The 15,386-nt window shown below is 37.7% G+C and overlaps 1 protein-coding gene across 9 annotated transcripts in view; it reads left to right on the forward strand.

Annotated features, from left to right (window-relative positions):
* Positions 1 to 13,806, forward strand: part of PRKAG2 (protein kinase AMP-activated non-catalytic subunit gamma 2) — a 224,251-nt gene extending 210,445 nt beyond the window's left edge. For all 9 annotated transcript variants that reach the window (XM_054818179.1, XM_054818182.1, XM_054818181.1 and 6 more), the window contains 8 exons: positions 1,092 to 1,137; positions 1,950 to 2,004; positions 3,585 to 3,711; positions 4,352 to 4,517; positions 4,844 to 4,881; positions 7,807 to 7,953; positions 10,332 to 10,425; positions 13,047 to 13,806. In XM_054818179.1, coding sequence (XP_054674154.1) covers positions 1,092 to 1,137; positions 1,950 to 2,004; positions 3,585 to 3,711; positions 4,352 to 4,517; positions 4,844 to 4,881; positions 7,807 to 7,953; positions 10,332 to 10,425; positions 13,047 to 13,078 — 705 coding nt within the window. In that variant the 3' untranslated portion in view covers positions 13,079 to 13,806. The remainder of the gene's footprint in view (positions 1 to 1,091; positions 1,138 to 1,949; positions 2,005 to 3,584; positions 3,712 to 4,351; positions 4,518 to 4,843; positions 4,882 to 7,806; positions 7,954 to 10,331; positions 10,426 to 13,046) is intronic.
* The last annotated feature ends 1,580 nt before the right edge of the window (positions 13,807 to 15,386 follow it).

Consider the following 15,386-nt stretch of genomic DNA (forward strand, 5'->3'; position numbering starts at 1 on the left):
TCAGCAGTGTTTGCAGAGGTACCTGACAGAGAAGAGCTGTGTTAGGGATGACAGGCACCTTTGGCTTAGGCTATAGTGAGTGCAATTACTATTACAAGTGTCTGGCTTGTAGCTGGATATCTTTAGAGAAGGGTAGCTTCACATCTGAAACGTTTTTATAAAACCATCAGCAAGATGGAAGGAGCTACTGTAGGGAGGTTATCTGATCTTTTGGCAAAGAACTTTGAAATAGCTGCTGAACAGCAGGAAGTTGGTGATATGACTGTGTCTTTTGTTGTTGGTTTTGGGTTTGTTTTGTTCTAAACTTCAAAGACTGGACTTTAGAGGGTAGTTTGATGTTATTGCTGATCTGATTTGATAAGCTGCCATCAAAAGGTGCAGACTTGCTGCATCCTTTGTCGAGTATCATTTGCCTGTCCTTTTTGTGAGCCAGTTAAGGAAGCTAAACCAGCAGAAAACTAACAATGTTTTTGTAACTTTTTTTTGCCTGTTTGGTACCCGGGAACAGCTAAACACAGGTCAGATGAGCAATATTGCTGGCACAGGAGAAATGCTGAGAGCATGCAGTGTCTGAAAACATTTGAAGAATGTAACATCAGTAAAAGATTAAAACTTGAAGGGGGGATGAATACAACGTTGGCTTTTCTGATTGAACTGAGCACTAAACCTAGCGCTCTTGCTTGTTTGTAATCAAGTAACAGTAAAATTCATCTCTGTTAGCATTAAGCCAAGTGATCAGGGAAAGCTTTTTACTGGTTTGGGTCTGTGAGGAATCATCAGACGGTTTACTCTGACATGATTGTTGTAAGATAAATTACTGAGGAGATGCCTTTGTGTCTGGAAGAGATCTAGACTACAAACCTAGGCAGGTAAAAGATCTTTCCTGTCCCCTGAAACGATAGGCACTCTGCACTGAGCAGGATCACACCCTTCCATCTTGTTATTGCCAAGAAATGTTATTCTGGACTGTTTTTACTCAGTTAGATTGCCTGCAATGAAATGTAAAGAAATTATGCAGATATTTATAAGATTGTTAATGATTTTTGGTTTAAAATTAATACTTAAGCAAACTTTCCATCTACCCATTGTAGGTTCAGATTTATGAATTGGAGGAGCACAAGATAGAAACCTGGAGGGGTAAGAATATTTACTAATTGGTTAATAATTTAAAATGTTCTAATGTTTTTCAGCATAGTGGATTTTTAATTAAATCATAGACTTAGCTTGTCTCTCTCCACATACTTCTTAATGAAAGCGGGAATAGTAAAAACTTATCCGTTTGCTCCTGCTGCTTATTTTTCTACTTGAAAACAGTATATGGACTAGAGTGATCTGGGCTATATACTACTTTGCCGCTTGTTCATGATGCATACCATCTTACTCTTTAAGAAAGAAGAAAAGAAACTGAGTAAAGTGGCATGTACGGCTATCGAGTTGATGAGTGTACGTAGAATGGAAACGTGCCTGAGCCAGGATGCAGAATGACTAGATGGCCCTACGTATTGAGTGAACTGATGGCTGAGCAACAAGCTATGCCTGAGTGAATTGTGTGATGTGACCAGAAATTCATAGAATGTGCTGGGTGTGAACAGAAGTGCTGAATGCAGGGAGGAATCTTTATGTTAAAAAAAAAGACTATATGCCATGAAATAATACCTAGAAGTACTCTCTGCAGCACCAGACCCTCTCAGAAAAGGAACTGGTAAAGAATTATTTGCTGTTGTTGCAGTGACCCCTGGTGGTAATCAGTTTAGTCCTGCTTTTAAACTTTTGTCTTTTTACTGTCAGTGTAGAGGAATGTGCATAAGTGGTAGAATATCTAAAGTAACTGTATATATTGCTTTCTCTCTTCCACTTAATTTTGTATGAATGAATTCATAAAATGCTTTCTTAAAAAAGGTAATGTTTTCATATAAATTGGTAATGGTCTGTTAATTTTCTATACGCAGAGCTTTATTTACAAGAGACATTTAAACCTTTAGTGAACATCTCCCCAGATGCAAGGTAGGATTTTGCTTGTCAGTCTGCTTAACTTGAAATAAACTAACTACATTTCAACACCAAATTTAAGACTTCTTCATATAAGAAACAGTTTATATTGTAAACTGAAGTACAATAACGAAGGACTGTCTTTTAATGTAATCAAGAAGGTGTGGGAGCTTTTTATTGCAAGTGAGGACTTTTTTAATTATCCAAAGAAAATAATTTCTAGTTTAACTTTTGTCTTTTATCAATATAGTTGTTCTGGTAAATGAACTAGACATGGATCAAAATTAATTGCCAAAAAATATGCAAAAAAGACAACATGATGACCCTTCAAGCTAGCCTGCAAGTCATGTTTGTTTCATGAAAATCAAAAACTGTACAGAGCCTTTCAGCTGTTGTGTTCTCAGCAGTCACAGTAATTGAAAACTTGTAGTACTTCTCAACACAAGTAACTTTACTTAAATAGAGGAAAGACGATATCTGCGTGTGTTGTTCTGCTCTACTGCTAGGTGGTGTTCCTTAAAATATCAATGACTGCCCTTTTGTTCTTGATGGAATTTGAAAGAAATAGTTTTTGAACTGCCATTATACCTTATTTACCAAGGTAACTTGAGAGAGAGCTTTAGTTGGTCACTTAACTTGAGTACTACATAATCGCTGAACTGGAGAACGAAGTTCTGATTCTTGCTTTCAGTTTGTGGAATAGGATTGTTTATGTCCAATTGAAGGAAACTGGTGAAGGGAACTCCAGTGATTACCTCAAAATAATGATATGCTGTATCCTCAAATGAATTGCCACTAAGTCACGAATAAGTCATTCAGTTAAGCCATAAGGAATGTATTTTGAATGGTAGCTGTTTGCAAAGAATATTGTTAAGGCAACAAAATACTACAATTGCTTTCAGTCAAAGGTGCAGCAAGAGAAGTATTGCAATAAAGAAGATGCAGTAGGACTTACATAAAAGGATACAGTAAGTCACCTTAAGACCTGAACTGGAAATGGATTTGGGTTCTGTGACAGACTGCAGCACTTAGGAGCAGTTAAATGCTACTCCAGGGGTGGAATCTACCGTGCAGCGGTGGGAATCTTGGCACCATGTGTATCAAATGGGGATAGTTCATTGCTGTAATGGACTCGGAACACATTGTGTATGAGCTCAGAACATGAAATGTTATAGAAGTTTGGGACTGAGATGCATTAAAGGCAAGAACACTCTGTTTTTCACTGTTTGTCAGTCTCTGAACAGAAATATCCATTCTGAGTGCAGGGATGCTGTGAGCGCAGCGCTCACTGGAAAAACAATTTACACTTGTGCAGAAATATTTCTGCTATTCTTTCTACCACAAAAAGCCACTTTCCATCACATTTGCTTACTGATTTTAGACATTCATGAGCATATCGTTGTTTATCTGTTTCACCAGATGCAAAAGTTATTTTGAAATTCCTTAACTTCTGGTTTCTGTGACATTAAAGATAATACAAATAATTACTCATGATATGTACTTCATGGAAGTTTGTAAATATGTGTATATATCACTTGATGTTACTCATTGACAGCTAGAATTCATTTAAAAAAAAATAATATTTTTCTCCTCAGCCTTTTTGATGCTGTATATTCATTGATCAAAAACAAAATCCACAGATTGCCAGTTATAGATCCTGTCAGTGGAAATGCACTTTATATACTTACCCATAAAAGAATCCTCAAGTTCCTCCAGCTTTTTGTAAGTATTTAAAGTTGTGCTTTGCTTAACTGTTTTTTTCCCCTCAATAGAAATCTTTAAGTAATTTAAGTCTTTGTACAGAAACTTCTTGATAAACTTCCATATTCATTGTGTCTGTACGTGGTTTTTTTTGATGACAGAAAAATTAAAGCTTGATGTAGGACCTGTACATTACCTTTACATTGTCGTAGTCATTTAAAGAAACCTAAATGCCAAGGTCTTGTCTTGGCTATTTGTTTGCTGTCCTTTCCAGAAGATCTACTCAGCAACAAGAGTTCAAAATAAGCGTATAGTATGTTTTGCTGTCTTATCTCCCCAGTTTTAGTGGGAATGACACAGCGTAGGATCAAAAGCTTTTAGTGATGGGTTACTGCAAAAATAAATAAATGACCATAAAAACTTAATTACATAGTCTCAATTTAGAGTTTCTTTCAACAGAATTAATGCTTCTAGATCTCGGCTTGTTTTGGCTTTACGTTAATCTAGTAGCAGATTACTGTAACAAATCTATAACAATCATTTGGAGTCTGTAGATGGATGCATGAATACAGATTTCCTAATGTATATACCAGTCATACAGAAACATACATGGTAGGTGCAGAAAACTGCCCTGTAAATACATTCATTCTGACTTTCCTAGATGTCAGAGATGCCAAAGCCTGCCTTTATGAAGAAGAATCTGGATGAACTTGGAATAGGAACTTACCACAACATTGCCTTCATACATCCAGACACTCCTATCATTAAAGCCTTGAATATATTTGTAGAGAGAAGGATATCGGCATTACCTGTTGTGGATGAGTCAGGTGTGTGTTGAGTCTTCTGTATACAAAAGCGTGGGAAGATAAATGGTGCTGGACCCTGGACTGATTGGGGGTGGGGAGAGGAGAAAGAATTAAAAAAAAAAAGGCAAGGGGGAAAGGGCATATAAAGAACTATTTATGCACGATGTAGGTTTATAGGCTTGGAAGAAATTAATGGTTTGGTAGGTTGTTTGGGTTTTTCCCCCATTTTTCTTTCTTGACCTGTCTGTTTTCTTTCTGTATAATTATAAGGTAACACACAAAAGCAGGAAGCAAGAAAACTAATTTTGTATTTTAAGCGCTTTATTAACTTTTGGTTTTCTTTTTAGGAAAAGTTGTAGATATTTATTCCAAATTTGATGTAATAGTAAGTATATCTCTTAAATTCTATTAAATATTTTATATGCAGTAAGCATTTGCAAATTAACTTGTTAATATATGAATTTTGGCTATTTTGTTCCTTAGGCTTTAGTTAACAAACTGAATAAACCAGATTCAATTCACCCTGCACAGTGTTTTTTTAAATTATTGTTTATTTAAGCTAGTAATACTACTTGCACACAGGCATCTACTGCTCTGGATGTTACCCAAAATTAGATCTGGCTGTACTTTTACAAAAAGAGGGCATAGGCTTTTTACGTTTGTTTCTATTTTTGAGACAGGATTTTCTTTTCCCAGCCGCTGCCATTCCACGGTCTATTTTCAAAGAGAATGCAGATTTCTCCATGCAGTCTGCGTACTTTGTACGACTTGACCTTCTCAGTGAATTAAAACTACTTGGCCCATTCTTCTGTGCAAGTCTCTGACTCCGGGGTATTACATCTGTATTCCTTCTGGTTTAGATCGAATTCAGGACATTGTTTCTGGTTTTCCCTCAGGAGTGCAACAGCATAGTCAGATTCATGCCATGATTTGCCATCCTTGGAGAGCAAGGGCTCTTATAGTCTTGAGGTTTCAGAAAATTGAAAAATATATTTAGAGTTTTGTGTGGGTTTTTTTATCCCTGTCCCCTCTCAGCTGTATGCATCTGCCTTCTAATTGGAACTTCTGATAGCTACATGATTTTTTGGAGATTTAAGTGCCCAAGTTGCTTATTCCACCAGCCTGCTAGTGCTAATGAAGAATCCACATGTCTGAAACACTGTGTAGAATGCTTTCAGAAACATGGAGAATAGTCCCAAATAGAAATACTTTAAGCTTATAAATATCTCTGGCTGCAAACAGTGCTCTTCATACCAAAAATTTCGCAATGTCACTGTTCTTGCCTGTCTTTTCGAGGCGTTTGTCTTTTTGTTCTTTGGGATTCTCTACTGTGTAAGATCCTGTTCTGCCATAAAGGCTGGTCGCGGAATACGTAGTAGCTGTAACGAGAGTGATCTAACGTACCAAAGGCAGTGAAATTTCACAGTTGGTGGGTTTGGCATTTCAATTTATTTTGTAACTGTGTTAGACTTTGAGGCAGGACATGTTTCTTTTATTACCCATTGTTTTTCAGAAAGACACCAAAAGGAAGAGGGTTCCTTATGTTTTTCACTTGTTTTCTCATTTAAGTGATAGGGCAACAAAAACCATAGGATTTCTAGAGATGCTGGATCATTTATTTGGAAAAATTACGTTTTGAGAACAGAAAAAATAACCCACCACAAAGGCTTCAGGATATAATTGTTTGTTCCAAGCTAGTAACATGGGAAAGAGTTAGGGCATCTATTGATTATTTGAGATTTTCCTCACATACACTAATTTGCTTATTAAATGGGGGGAAAAAGATATTTTGTTCTTGGTGGTGTGGCATCCTTGAACATCTTCTGGCTTTGGATGTGTATGTACTCTAATAACTTTACAGTGAAGCAGTTTGAAGATATGTAATACTTCATTTGCTTTGCCTATCTTCTATTCTTAAAAATTAATCACCTCCAAGGCTTCCAGTTTTTCATCTGTCTGCTTCAACCTGATCTTCAAGCTTTAAAATAAGAAAAAAAAAAAGTCTGAAATGTATAATCTGATCTTCCAATAAACATAAAATTTGCAAGATGCAACTGATGATTTTTACCTATAAACCACATGGCTAATATGTTTAGCTAAATCAGCAGTTTAAGCTATGCCTGTATATACAGCTGGCTAAGTTGATAGATTTCTTTCATTTTAATACAGTTCTGAATTAATTTTCAGGGTCTTGATGGGAGAAACCTGGGAATGGTGTGATGGTATAGAAATAGTTTTATATTACACTAGTTATAGTGGGTAGTGTGACCTCAGTTTGTAGAGGCTTTTTGTGTTCTCCTAATGTCCTTAGGAATTAGCTAAATGAGCTAACTAAAACTGCTCGTATCTTCATGATCATCTCAAACCTATCTTGTCATGTTCAGTGTAATTTAATCCAAAAACTTGACCAGTCAGAGTATATTCTAGGCAAAAATTATCTCATTTTATTGCTTGGTGCAGTGTTTTCATTGTAAATGTCTTTGTTCTTCCTTCGGTGCTCAGTACACAAAATCAATAGGCCAGGATGTGCCAACACCAGCAAAATATCGCTGTGGTCTCACCTACAAAGAAAGCTTTTGCTGGTCTGGACAAAGTCCTCTTGCTACAAGCATGGTCCTGTTCTCAAAATGAAAGTTGAGAATGTCAGCTTTCAATCTCTTTTTAAAAATCTTCTTATTTTTAGTGGTAGCGATGGGGTTTCATTTATATTATTTTTGCAGTACTTATTAAAATATATATACACATTGTTGTCAAATGGCAGTGCCAGCATAGTCCAGGAGAGGGAGTTTGAGCCCACAAATAAGAAAGGCGAAGAAAATCTTTAATTTGTTCTCTCCTTAGCTCTCCACTAAGATCTACTTCATGGGTGATGTTCAGAGCAGTTGGTGTCCTCCCGTATCTTCTGAAAAACAAACAACAAAAAATTGTGTATTCTTAAATTATATTCTGTGTATTCTAAAATCTGTAGAACTTCATCTTTACATTTTCTACTCATGGCAAAAGCAGGATGAATGACATCAAGCCAAATATCAGATAGCAAAGTAAGGAGATTTTCATTGGCCTAATGCATATCACAAAACAGTTTTACCAATTAACCCAGTCTGTTACATGGCGTTTAACATAATTGCATGCTCGACTGTTCCCAAAAACTGAAGCTGAAGAGCATCTGCTTTGTTTAATATGTGACTTGGAATAGACTCAATTTACACCAGAACTGTCTATCTACTTGATGCCAAAATATTTACTTTATTGAGTATTTTATTACTAAGTACTGAAATGTGTTACGTGCCTTTTTTTTTTTTTTTTCCAGAATCTTGCTGCTGAAAAAACATATAATAACCTAGATATCACGGTGACGCAAGCCCTACAGCACCGTTCTCAGTATTTTGAAGGTGTTGTAAAGTGTAGTATGCTGGAAACACTGGAGACCATTGTGGATAGAATAGTGAAGGCTGAGGTGAGTTCGCTTTTTATTTTTCTCTTTACTGTAAGTTAACAGTTGTATTACCAAACTAATAAATAGCAGAAATTTGTCCTTTCTAAGTTATTTTGGTTACTTGGTGAAAGTATTTTTTCATAACACGTGTTGGGTATCAGTTTCCTTTATAGACTTAGATTATAGATGTTTATAGGACTGTGCAAGATATGTACAGTACATCTGGACTAATACTTGGTTATTTGTGTTTCTGTTTTATGACATTAACTGAACTGAATGCAAAGCTTTTTTGAAAGAATTGGGTTTCTTCCAAGCCTGCCATAAGTTTTGCAGACAAATAATTCTTTAAACTCCAGCTCATAGCTAGGTTGATTGGCCTATTGTTCAGGAAATTTAATGGGTACAATTAGTTAATGCATGCGGAGTGCTGCACCGTTCTCATACAAATATTGTGAAACAGGGCCAGAAAATCAATTCTTGTGAATAAACCTTCACTCACCGCTCTTGTAAATGATGTATCTGTGTGATTTCCATTCTTTTGGTGCTGTTTATCTTGTTTGTTGGTACTGGGAACTTTCTTATACACAGAGGTGAATGAGTATGTAGGTCTTCCTCCCCTGTTACGCCTCTCTGCAGAAGAAAATCCGTTCTTAACCGTTTCAGTTGTCTCCAAGGTGTGATCAACTCCATGTAGATGCTTTAACTTCTTCAATTACAAGATTTTTTGTTTGTTTGTTTTCAGGGCTGTAACTATACATATACTTGATATGAGTAAAACTCCCACTTTGTTAATATCTCCTTAGAACTTCCATTAAGCAATTTTTACTTGTAACTTTCTGCATCTGCTTGAGCTTCTTCCTGAAATTAAATAATTCTAACTGCTGGTACACAAATTTCAAATTTGTATAATTTTAGTACTATCTTGAGAAGCTTTTAGACATTTGGGTTTTAAGAACAACTCCTACCCTTTGGTTCAGTCTAAACATAGTGAGATTATATGTAAAAATGAGTCAGTCAAAACTACATGCTATTTTTAGCTCCTAGACGAGTGCTGGATCTTACTGGAAATGAAACAATTACATTGTCCATTTTTCTTGAATTCATTACACTGAGAGAAGAATAAAATTATTGAATATGTGCATATACAAAAACCAATAACTCCATCTAAAATATCACCAACATAGTTTCATCAAAAAGAAAATGCAACAATCTTTTTCTCTCCCACCCTCTTTTTCTTTCCTCCCTGTGTCAGGTGTTCAAATAATTCAGAGCTCCTCTTTTCTTGTATGTGACTAGCAACAAAGTGGTTGACCTTAACCATAAATTAGCATATCTATTAAATCAAGACTATCACTTCCGTGAGAAGATGAGAAAAATTCTTTTCACTTTTTTCACCGTTATATCTGATTATTTGAGCTTAAAATAGTGGAGAGAATTCACTTAGGTTAAAAGTAAACACGTAGTAGGCTCTCAACTTTTGACAAACACCCTTTTTAGGATTGCTTACTTATGAGCTGGTTCAGCTGTGGTGTTTAGGTTATACAACTCTAGTTGCGGTGGATTCTGGTGCCAGAACTGACATTCAGGCAATCCAGGTTCTACAGTCATCTTTCACTGCTGTAGCCTGCTCTGCCCAATGAGCCTCAGGATATCGGAGTATCCACTTACTTTCCCACAGTTAGGACAAAAGTTTTGCAGTATAGAACATTTCCTAGAATAGATTTGTAATGATAAAATCATTACTTAAAAATATAGTCTTACTGTTGATGTCTTTCTTCCATGTTGTGTCCTTGTGTTTATTAACTCTAGAGTGAGTTTGCACAGACAAGCTGAATCTTTTTTTTTTTCTGTCTTCATGCAAAATGAGGATTTTAAAACCAATCTGGTACTGAGTTTCAATTTTGTAGTCCTGTGAGAAAAATTAGGTTAAAACCAACTTGGACATGTCAAGATACAACAAGTTTTAGTGCTGTGCCTCTCTCTGCGAAAGTATTTTTCAGAAGGAAGCCTCATTTTACTACTGTATCTTATTTTTTGAGATCGCAGGCTGAGTTGGGCAGAGCCTGTAAGATGGGGAAAAGTGTTTGATGTGAGTGCCACTTCTTGAGAGCAGAATTAATTTAAAGACCTAGATCTTGGCTTAGCTATCACTTCAAGTCTGATTTTGTTGCCATGTCAGATAGCCGTGTGCTTTTTAAGCATGCGCTAGTTTTCATTTATGTAGGGTAAGCATGTTTGTACTGCTGTATGAGATTGGTGTTGCTAACACTTTGAACCATTCTTTTTTTTTTTTCTACTTGTCTTCATACTCCATTACTTTAAGATTTTTTTTGTTTTTCTTTGCTTTAGCTATTATTTTAAATCAGGCAAATATCTCAAAATAGTTTCCCTGCTTGCAGGTTCATCGTTTGGTGGTAGTGAATGAAGCAGATAGCATTGTGGGTATCATCTCCCTTTCTGACATTCTACAAGCTTTGGTACTCACACCAGCAGGTATGGATGTTGCCATAAGTCATTTGGTAGTGTGTACACCCTGCTGGTTTTAATTTATTTGACAATGACAAACTCTTGATTTTCAACTTTTGTAACTGTTTGATCATAGTTCTTAAATACACTTTTCATTTGTCTTCAGGAAAAAGCTGACAAAATATTAACTGTCAGTCTTTTGTTCTCTGAGGAATGCATGCAGAAGCTTCATGAACGTCATTGCTGTCCTTATATCTTCTTTTTAGGAAAAAAAGGTCTTGATTAATATTTTAACAGGAAAAACAGGATAAAGTTGAACGTTGCCTGTATAGACAACATCTACAACAGGGCACCTTCCCCACCTTCCTGAATTTCTGTTCTCTGGCCAAATGTTCCCAGTGTGGATGCAGCTGTGCTTTCTTTCCACTAGCTCTGCAAAACCACCTCCTCGGAGCCCTGCGGTTGTCCAGCTATGCCGTGCGGTTTGGTTGGCACAACTATGTCAGAGACGTCACCCCAGACCACCAGAACTATTCCAGTAGAAAGCTCTAGCGTATTGCTAAACATGATTGGGTTCCTTTTAACAAGAGCATCCAACAATAGGTTTATTTCTGCTACTTTTATGTTGGTTGGCTGGGGGAGGAGAGGTGGTTTGGTGGGTTTTTTTTAACTTTTGCCCAAGTTACTAACCTGCTTTACGTTCTTAGTTGTAACTTCACTTTGATCACATAAATGACGTCAGTGTCACAACTACTAAAGCAAAGCCCTCTTTTTGGCTTTGTGAGGAAGACAAAAAATGTCTTGAGGATTAGAATTTTGCCTCAAAAAAAAAATCAGACTAAGCAAACGGAGCTGGATATGTTCTTCAAAAAAGAAGGTCTAAACGTGAGCTTAACTGGGATCTCTTACTTGCACTGATAGGTAACATGATAACATAAAAGCCTTTCTCCTCTATAGGTTTAAAGAAACTTAACGTAGCTTTTTAAAATAGTAAGATTTCTCCTCTGAAAAGAAGTAACCAGTGGGACTGCTGGAGGTATTATGTCAGTGCATCTAGTGCCTTTTAATGACCTGGAAGAGCAAGTAACTCAGCTTTCTGTGAAAGGTACGGATGAGTATGAGAAATCAGCCCAAAGGCCTGGGCCAGATGGGCTCATTGCCTAGAAAGGAGGGACATATACCCCTCAATTCTCTAAGAGGGAGATGTAAAGACAGGCAGATGGTGCCTCTCCAGGCAGAGGAGGTAGTTTCCCTCATGACTGGAGGGTAGAAGGATCCAAGGAAAATAGAATTTACTGTTAATGGTGCTAAGTTGAGACAGAAAAGGTGAATCTGGATACTGACAAAGAGCTTTGTTATACTGGAATTACATGGACCCTTAAGTTGCAGCTCTGTGAGCTCATATAACAGTGTTCTGTCATTAAAAGGGCAGTTCCTGCTCCCACACTCTGGGCCGTGTTCTTCTGGCGTTCAGCGTGTGGCAGACCTGCACTCACGAGATCCCTCTGTGAGCTACTTCTTGATCTAACAGGAAACCAGGCCAGCAAAAAAGCTGCTGAGTTCTGTCAGTTTGGCACACTAAACTGGCTCACAGGAGAGCCTGGTACTGAGTACAGGCGTTAGGGGCGCAGACGGGGCAGGGTTGTGCCACTGGAAGAGATGAGGTGAGGGATGGCATTTTTAGGAGCAGTTAGGCATGAGATTGCAGTTCCACAGGCAACTGCCCAATTTTAGATTGGGATTTGTCTCATGAAGTGAGGATGTCTGCAGTGTAGTCTGTAGAGTCCAGAGTGGGATTTACCTCTTAAAGTGGATGCCTAAGAACAACCAGATAAATCGTGCTCTAAAAGTGACCATTTCTCTCCACTGACTAGAAAGGAAAGTGTATTGACTGGCAGGAATTAAGAGCAGCCTGTGTTGGGGAAAAAGTATCAGCTGCAATGTGAAAACTGGATGCATTTTATGAGTCTTTCAGTGTTTGATTATACATTACAAGTAGTAACTCCAGGTTGCTGGCAAGAGGTTCTTGCTCTCTAGAGCTGGACGCTGAAGCCAAACCAGCCACATGCTGGGCAACGACTGAACCCATGGCTAGTTTGAGTACTTGGAGAAAAGGCAAGATGCTACACAGTCCTGCTGAACGGATCTCTCAGATCCCTCCTGTGAGCAAGTCTGCCTCTGAGCCAGGACAAATGGGTCCATCAACACAGCGTAGTTAAACTGAATTCTTACATAGTTTGTTCTCAAGCAGGACTTCATTTGTGGACGCTGTTATGATGATTAAGCCTGGCTTCTAAGCTGATGGGCAGGTTTGGGGTGTGGCTTTTTGGTTGTTTTGGGTTTGTTGGGTTTTTTTTTAAATAAATTTCTGTGCTGGGGAGAATCTTCAAAGCCACTTTTAGTAACTTCCCATAAGATTTCCTTAGACTGCCTTGCCAATGGAGTTAGAAGCAATAATGCTCTCAAGGCCTTCCTCACTCTGTTCGCGTTAGCATTCCGTAGCCCTGCTGTGTGTTCCTTATAAATGGTACCCAGTCCTAAGATTCTGATAACGTGGTCAGAGTTGCAGCAGAGTGAGCTGAGCTTTTCCAGAAGCCAAGCGCTATGTGCGTAAGGAAATCACACATCCTTTCCTCTTCTGTCAACAGGTGCCAAACAAAAGGAGACTGAAAGTGAATGACTGCTGTGAATGTATACACGTTGGTAGGAGAACTTGAACAAAGTTTCTGGGTCAAGTTTGTCTCAAGAACAGTGACTGCAATAGAACAGAGCAGGATGGTTGAGAATGTGTATTGGGACTTAGTGGTGGCTGATGAGTCTATTCCCCTCAGTGATGTCGCAAAAAAAAAGCAGCATGACAAAAGCTTATGTTAAAATGTAGGCTTGTATTTCAAAATGTCTTCAAAACATTTGCTGGAAGACTTCACATGATGTCCTTCATTAAAATGCACTGTATTCTGAAACTTTTTCATTTTGTATTTGACAGAAGTCACTGGTCAGCAATGGATATATGTGACATAAGGCAAGTGTATGGCATATTCATATCATAGTGCCTTATGTCAAAATACAGCAATATGTCATCACTGTTGCCCATCACTGTCAAAGGAAGTATTGTGCTAAACAAGACACTGTATTTGAATGTGAAAGTCTTTAAACCTAAAACCAAATCAGTTTCAGTTCTCATTAGATTTGTCATAAAAGCTGTAATTTGAATATCAGTAGACTTCTTTAAAACTTCAATGACAGTTTTGTGTTAAATGTTGCATTCTGAACTGAGATGTAAAACGAGACTGATTTTAAAAACAGCTTTATTTATTTTTACTTTCATGACAATTTTTTACACATCTTTGGTGGATAGCTAAAATTTCACCATATCCATTAATAAACTGTTGATTGTTATACAAACAAGTGGTAGATTTTCTCATTATTTCAAACTTTGGAGTTGCAGAAGCTGTGACCTGTTGATCAGTCCCTATTGCTTGAGCTGAAGATTCCAGAAGCATGGATCAAAACTGTAATACACAGGCACCAGGGAGGAAATGAGGTGCCAGAGAACAGTATTTTCATCTGTATTAAAGTGTAAAACGATGTTTGTACAAAAACCCCAAAGCTGTGGGATGTTTGCTAATGTAAATGTACTGTAAAGTTTGAAGATGAGACTTTTATAATTGTAGATTCTTGTAGATGGAAGAAATTAAACCCTACAACATCAGTTTGGTTTTAGCAGTTCTTGCCAAGTTCTTTGGCATGTATAAACGTATGTGCATTTCGATGAGTGTAAGCTAGGTGTAGAAGCATTCTTATTTTCCTTCGACTTTAAAGGTGGTTTATGCTCATGGAATAATGCAGGCAGTACTTCTTACTGTGCTTCCAGCCTGAATACTGGACTGGAATGATGGCAGCAAATCGATCCGTTATTTTTCCATTTATAAACATTGAGGTAAAAGGTTAACAGATTTCAGTTTGCTTATAAAATATGAGTAATGAAAAGTCCTTTCTTCAGAACTTTGCCACTTTCTACAAAAATTGAAATTGTAAATGTGTTAAAAAAAAAAAATTCTTACAGGCATCTTTCATGTATAAAAATATTCCTGTAGTACATACTGGAAACAGTTCTCTTGGACTTTATCTCACTTTCTTACTCCGTGAAAAACATCGTTAGGTCTTGTCCAGCACCTTTTCTGATGAGGTAAATACTGACGCTGTTCCCTGCAATTCCGGATGCATTGAATGGAAATAGCTGGTTTGGCCCAACAGCAGTGACCTTAGGGTCTGGCGCTGATCGTTGACATCAGCGCAGCTCTGATTATCTTTGTTGGGGAGATGGAGTGATAGAAACTAAAAAGAGTGGCTCTGTTGAAGGGTAAGCGGCCAGCAGCAGTACCTGCAAACGCCGCCCCACCTCCATACATGCAACTTGGTGAAAGCCGAGGTGCGCTCGGGCTGCAGCCTCCTGCGGGAGGTGGGATGCCAGGGACCTGCCTAAATCCATCAGGAGATTGCTCTACCTATCCTAGTCTGCATGAGCTTATTCTTCTGCCCTATACTCTACGTATTTCTGAAGATAATACTTTTTTATATACTTTATTTTTTTTGCACAAAGTCTCTTGGCCTTGTGCCATGCAGACAGCTTTGGGTTTGTCTGCATAAATTAGTATGCAGAAAGCCAGAATGAATTTGCAGTTTTCGAACAAGCATGTCCAGACTTCCTATTTTAACATTATTGCAAGTGCCGTTCACGTGTTTGGACGCAGGACTAGCAAAATTATGGAAAGCAGCCTCCTCAGTGATACAAAACTGTATTTAGAGAATTTCCACCCTTACTTTCTGGAATTCAGTTCTGAACTTTGAATTTGTGGGAAGTAGAATCACAGTGGAACTCCACAAGCATGAATAAACAGCAGTGCTATCAAAGGCACTCTGCTTGTACTGGCACAAGTACCAGTGCTGATGCAGTAAACAAAACTAAAGTAATCATGTCATTTTTA

This window comes from Grus americana, chromosome 2, assembly GCF_028858705.1.
Source record: "Grus americana isolate bGruAme1 chromosome 2, bGruAme1.mat, whole genome shotgun sequence".
Taxonomy (NCBI): Eukaryota; Metazoa; Chordata; class Aves; order Gruiformes; family Gruidae; genus Grus; species Grus americana.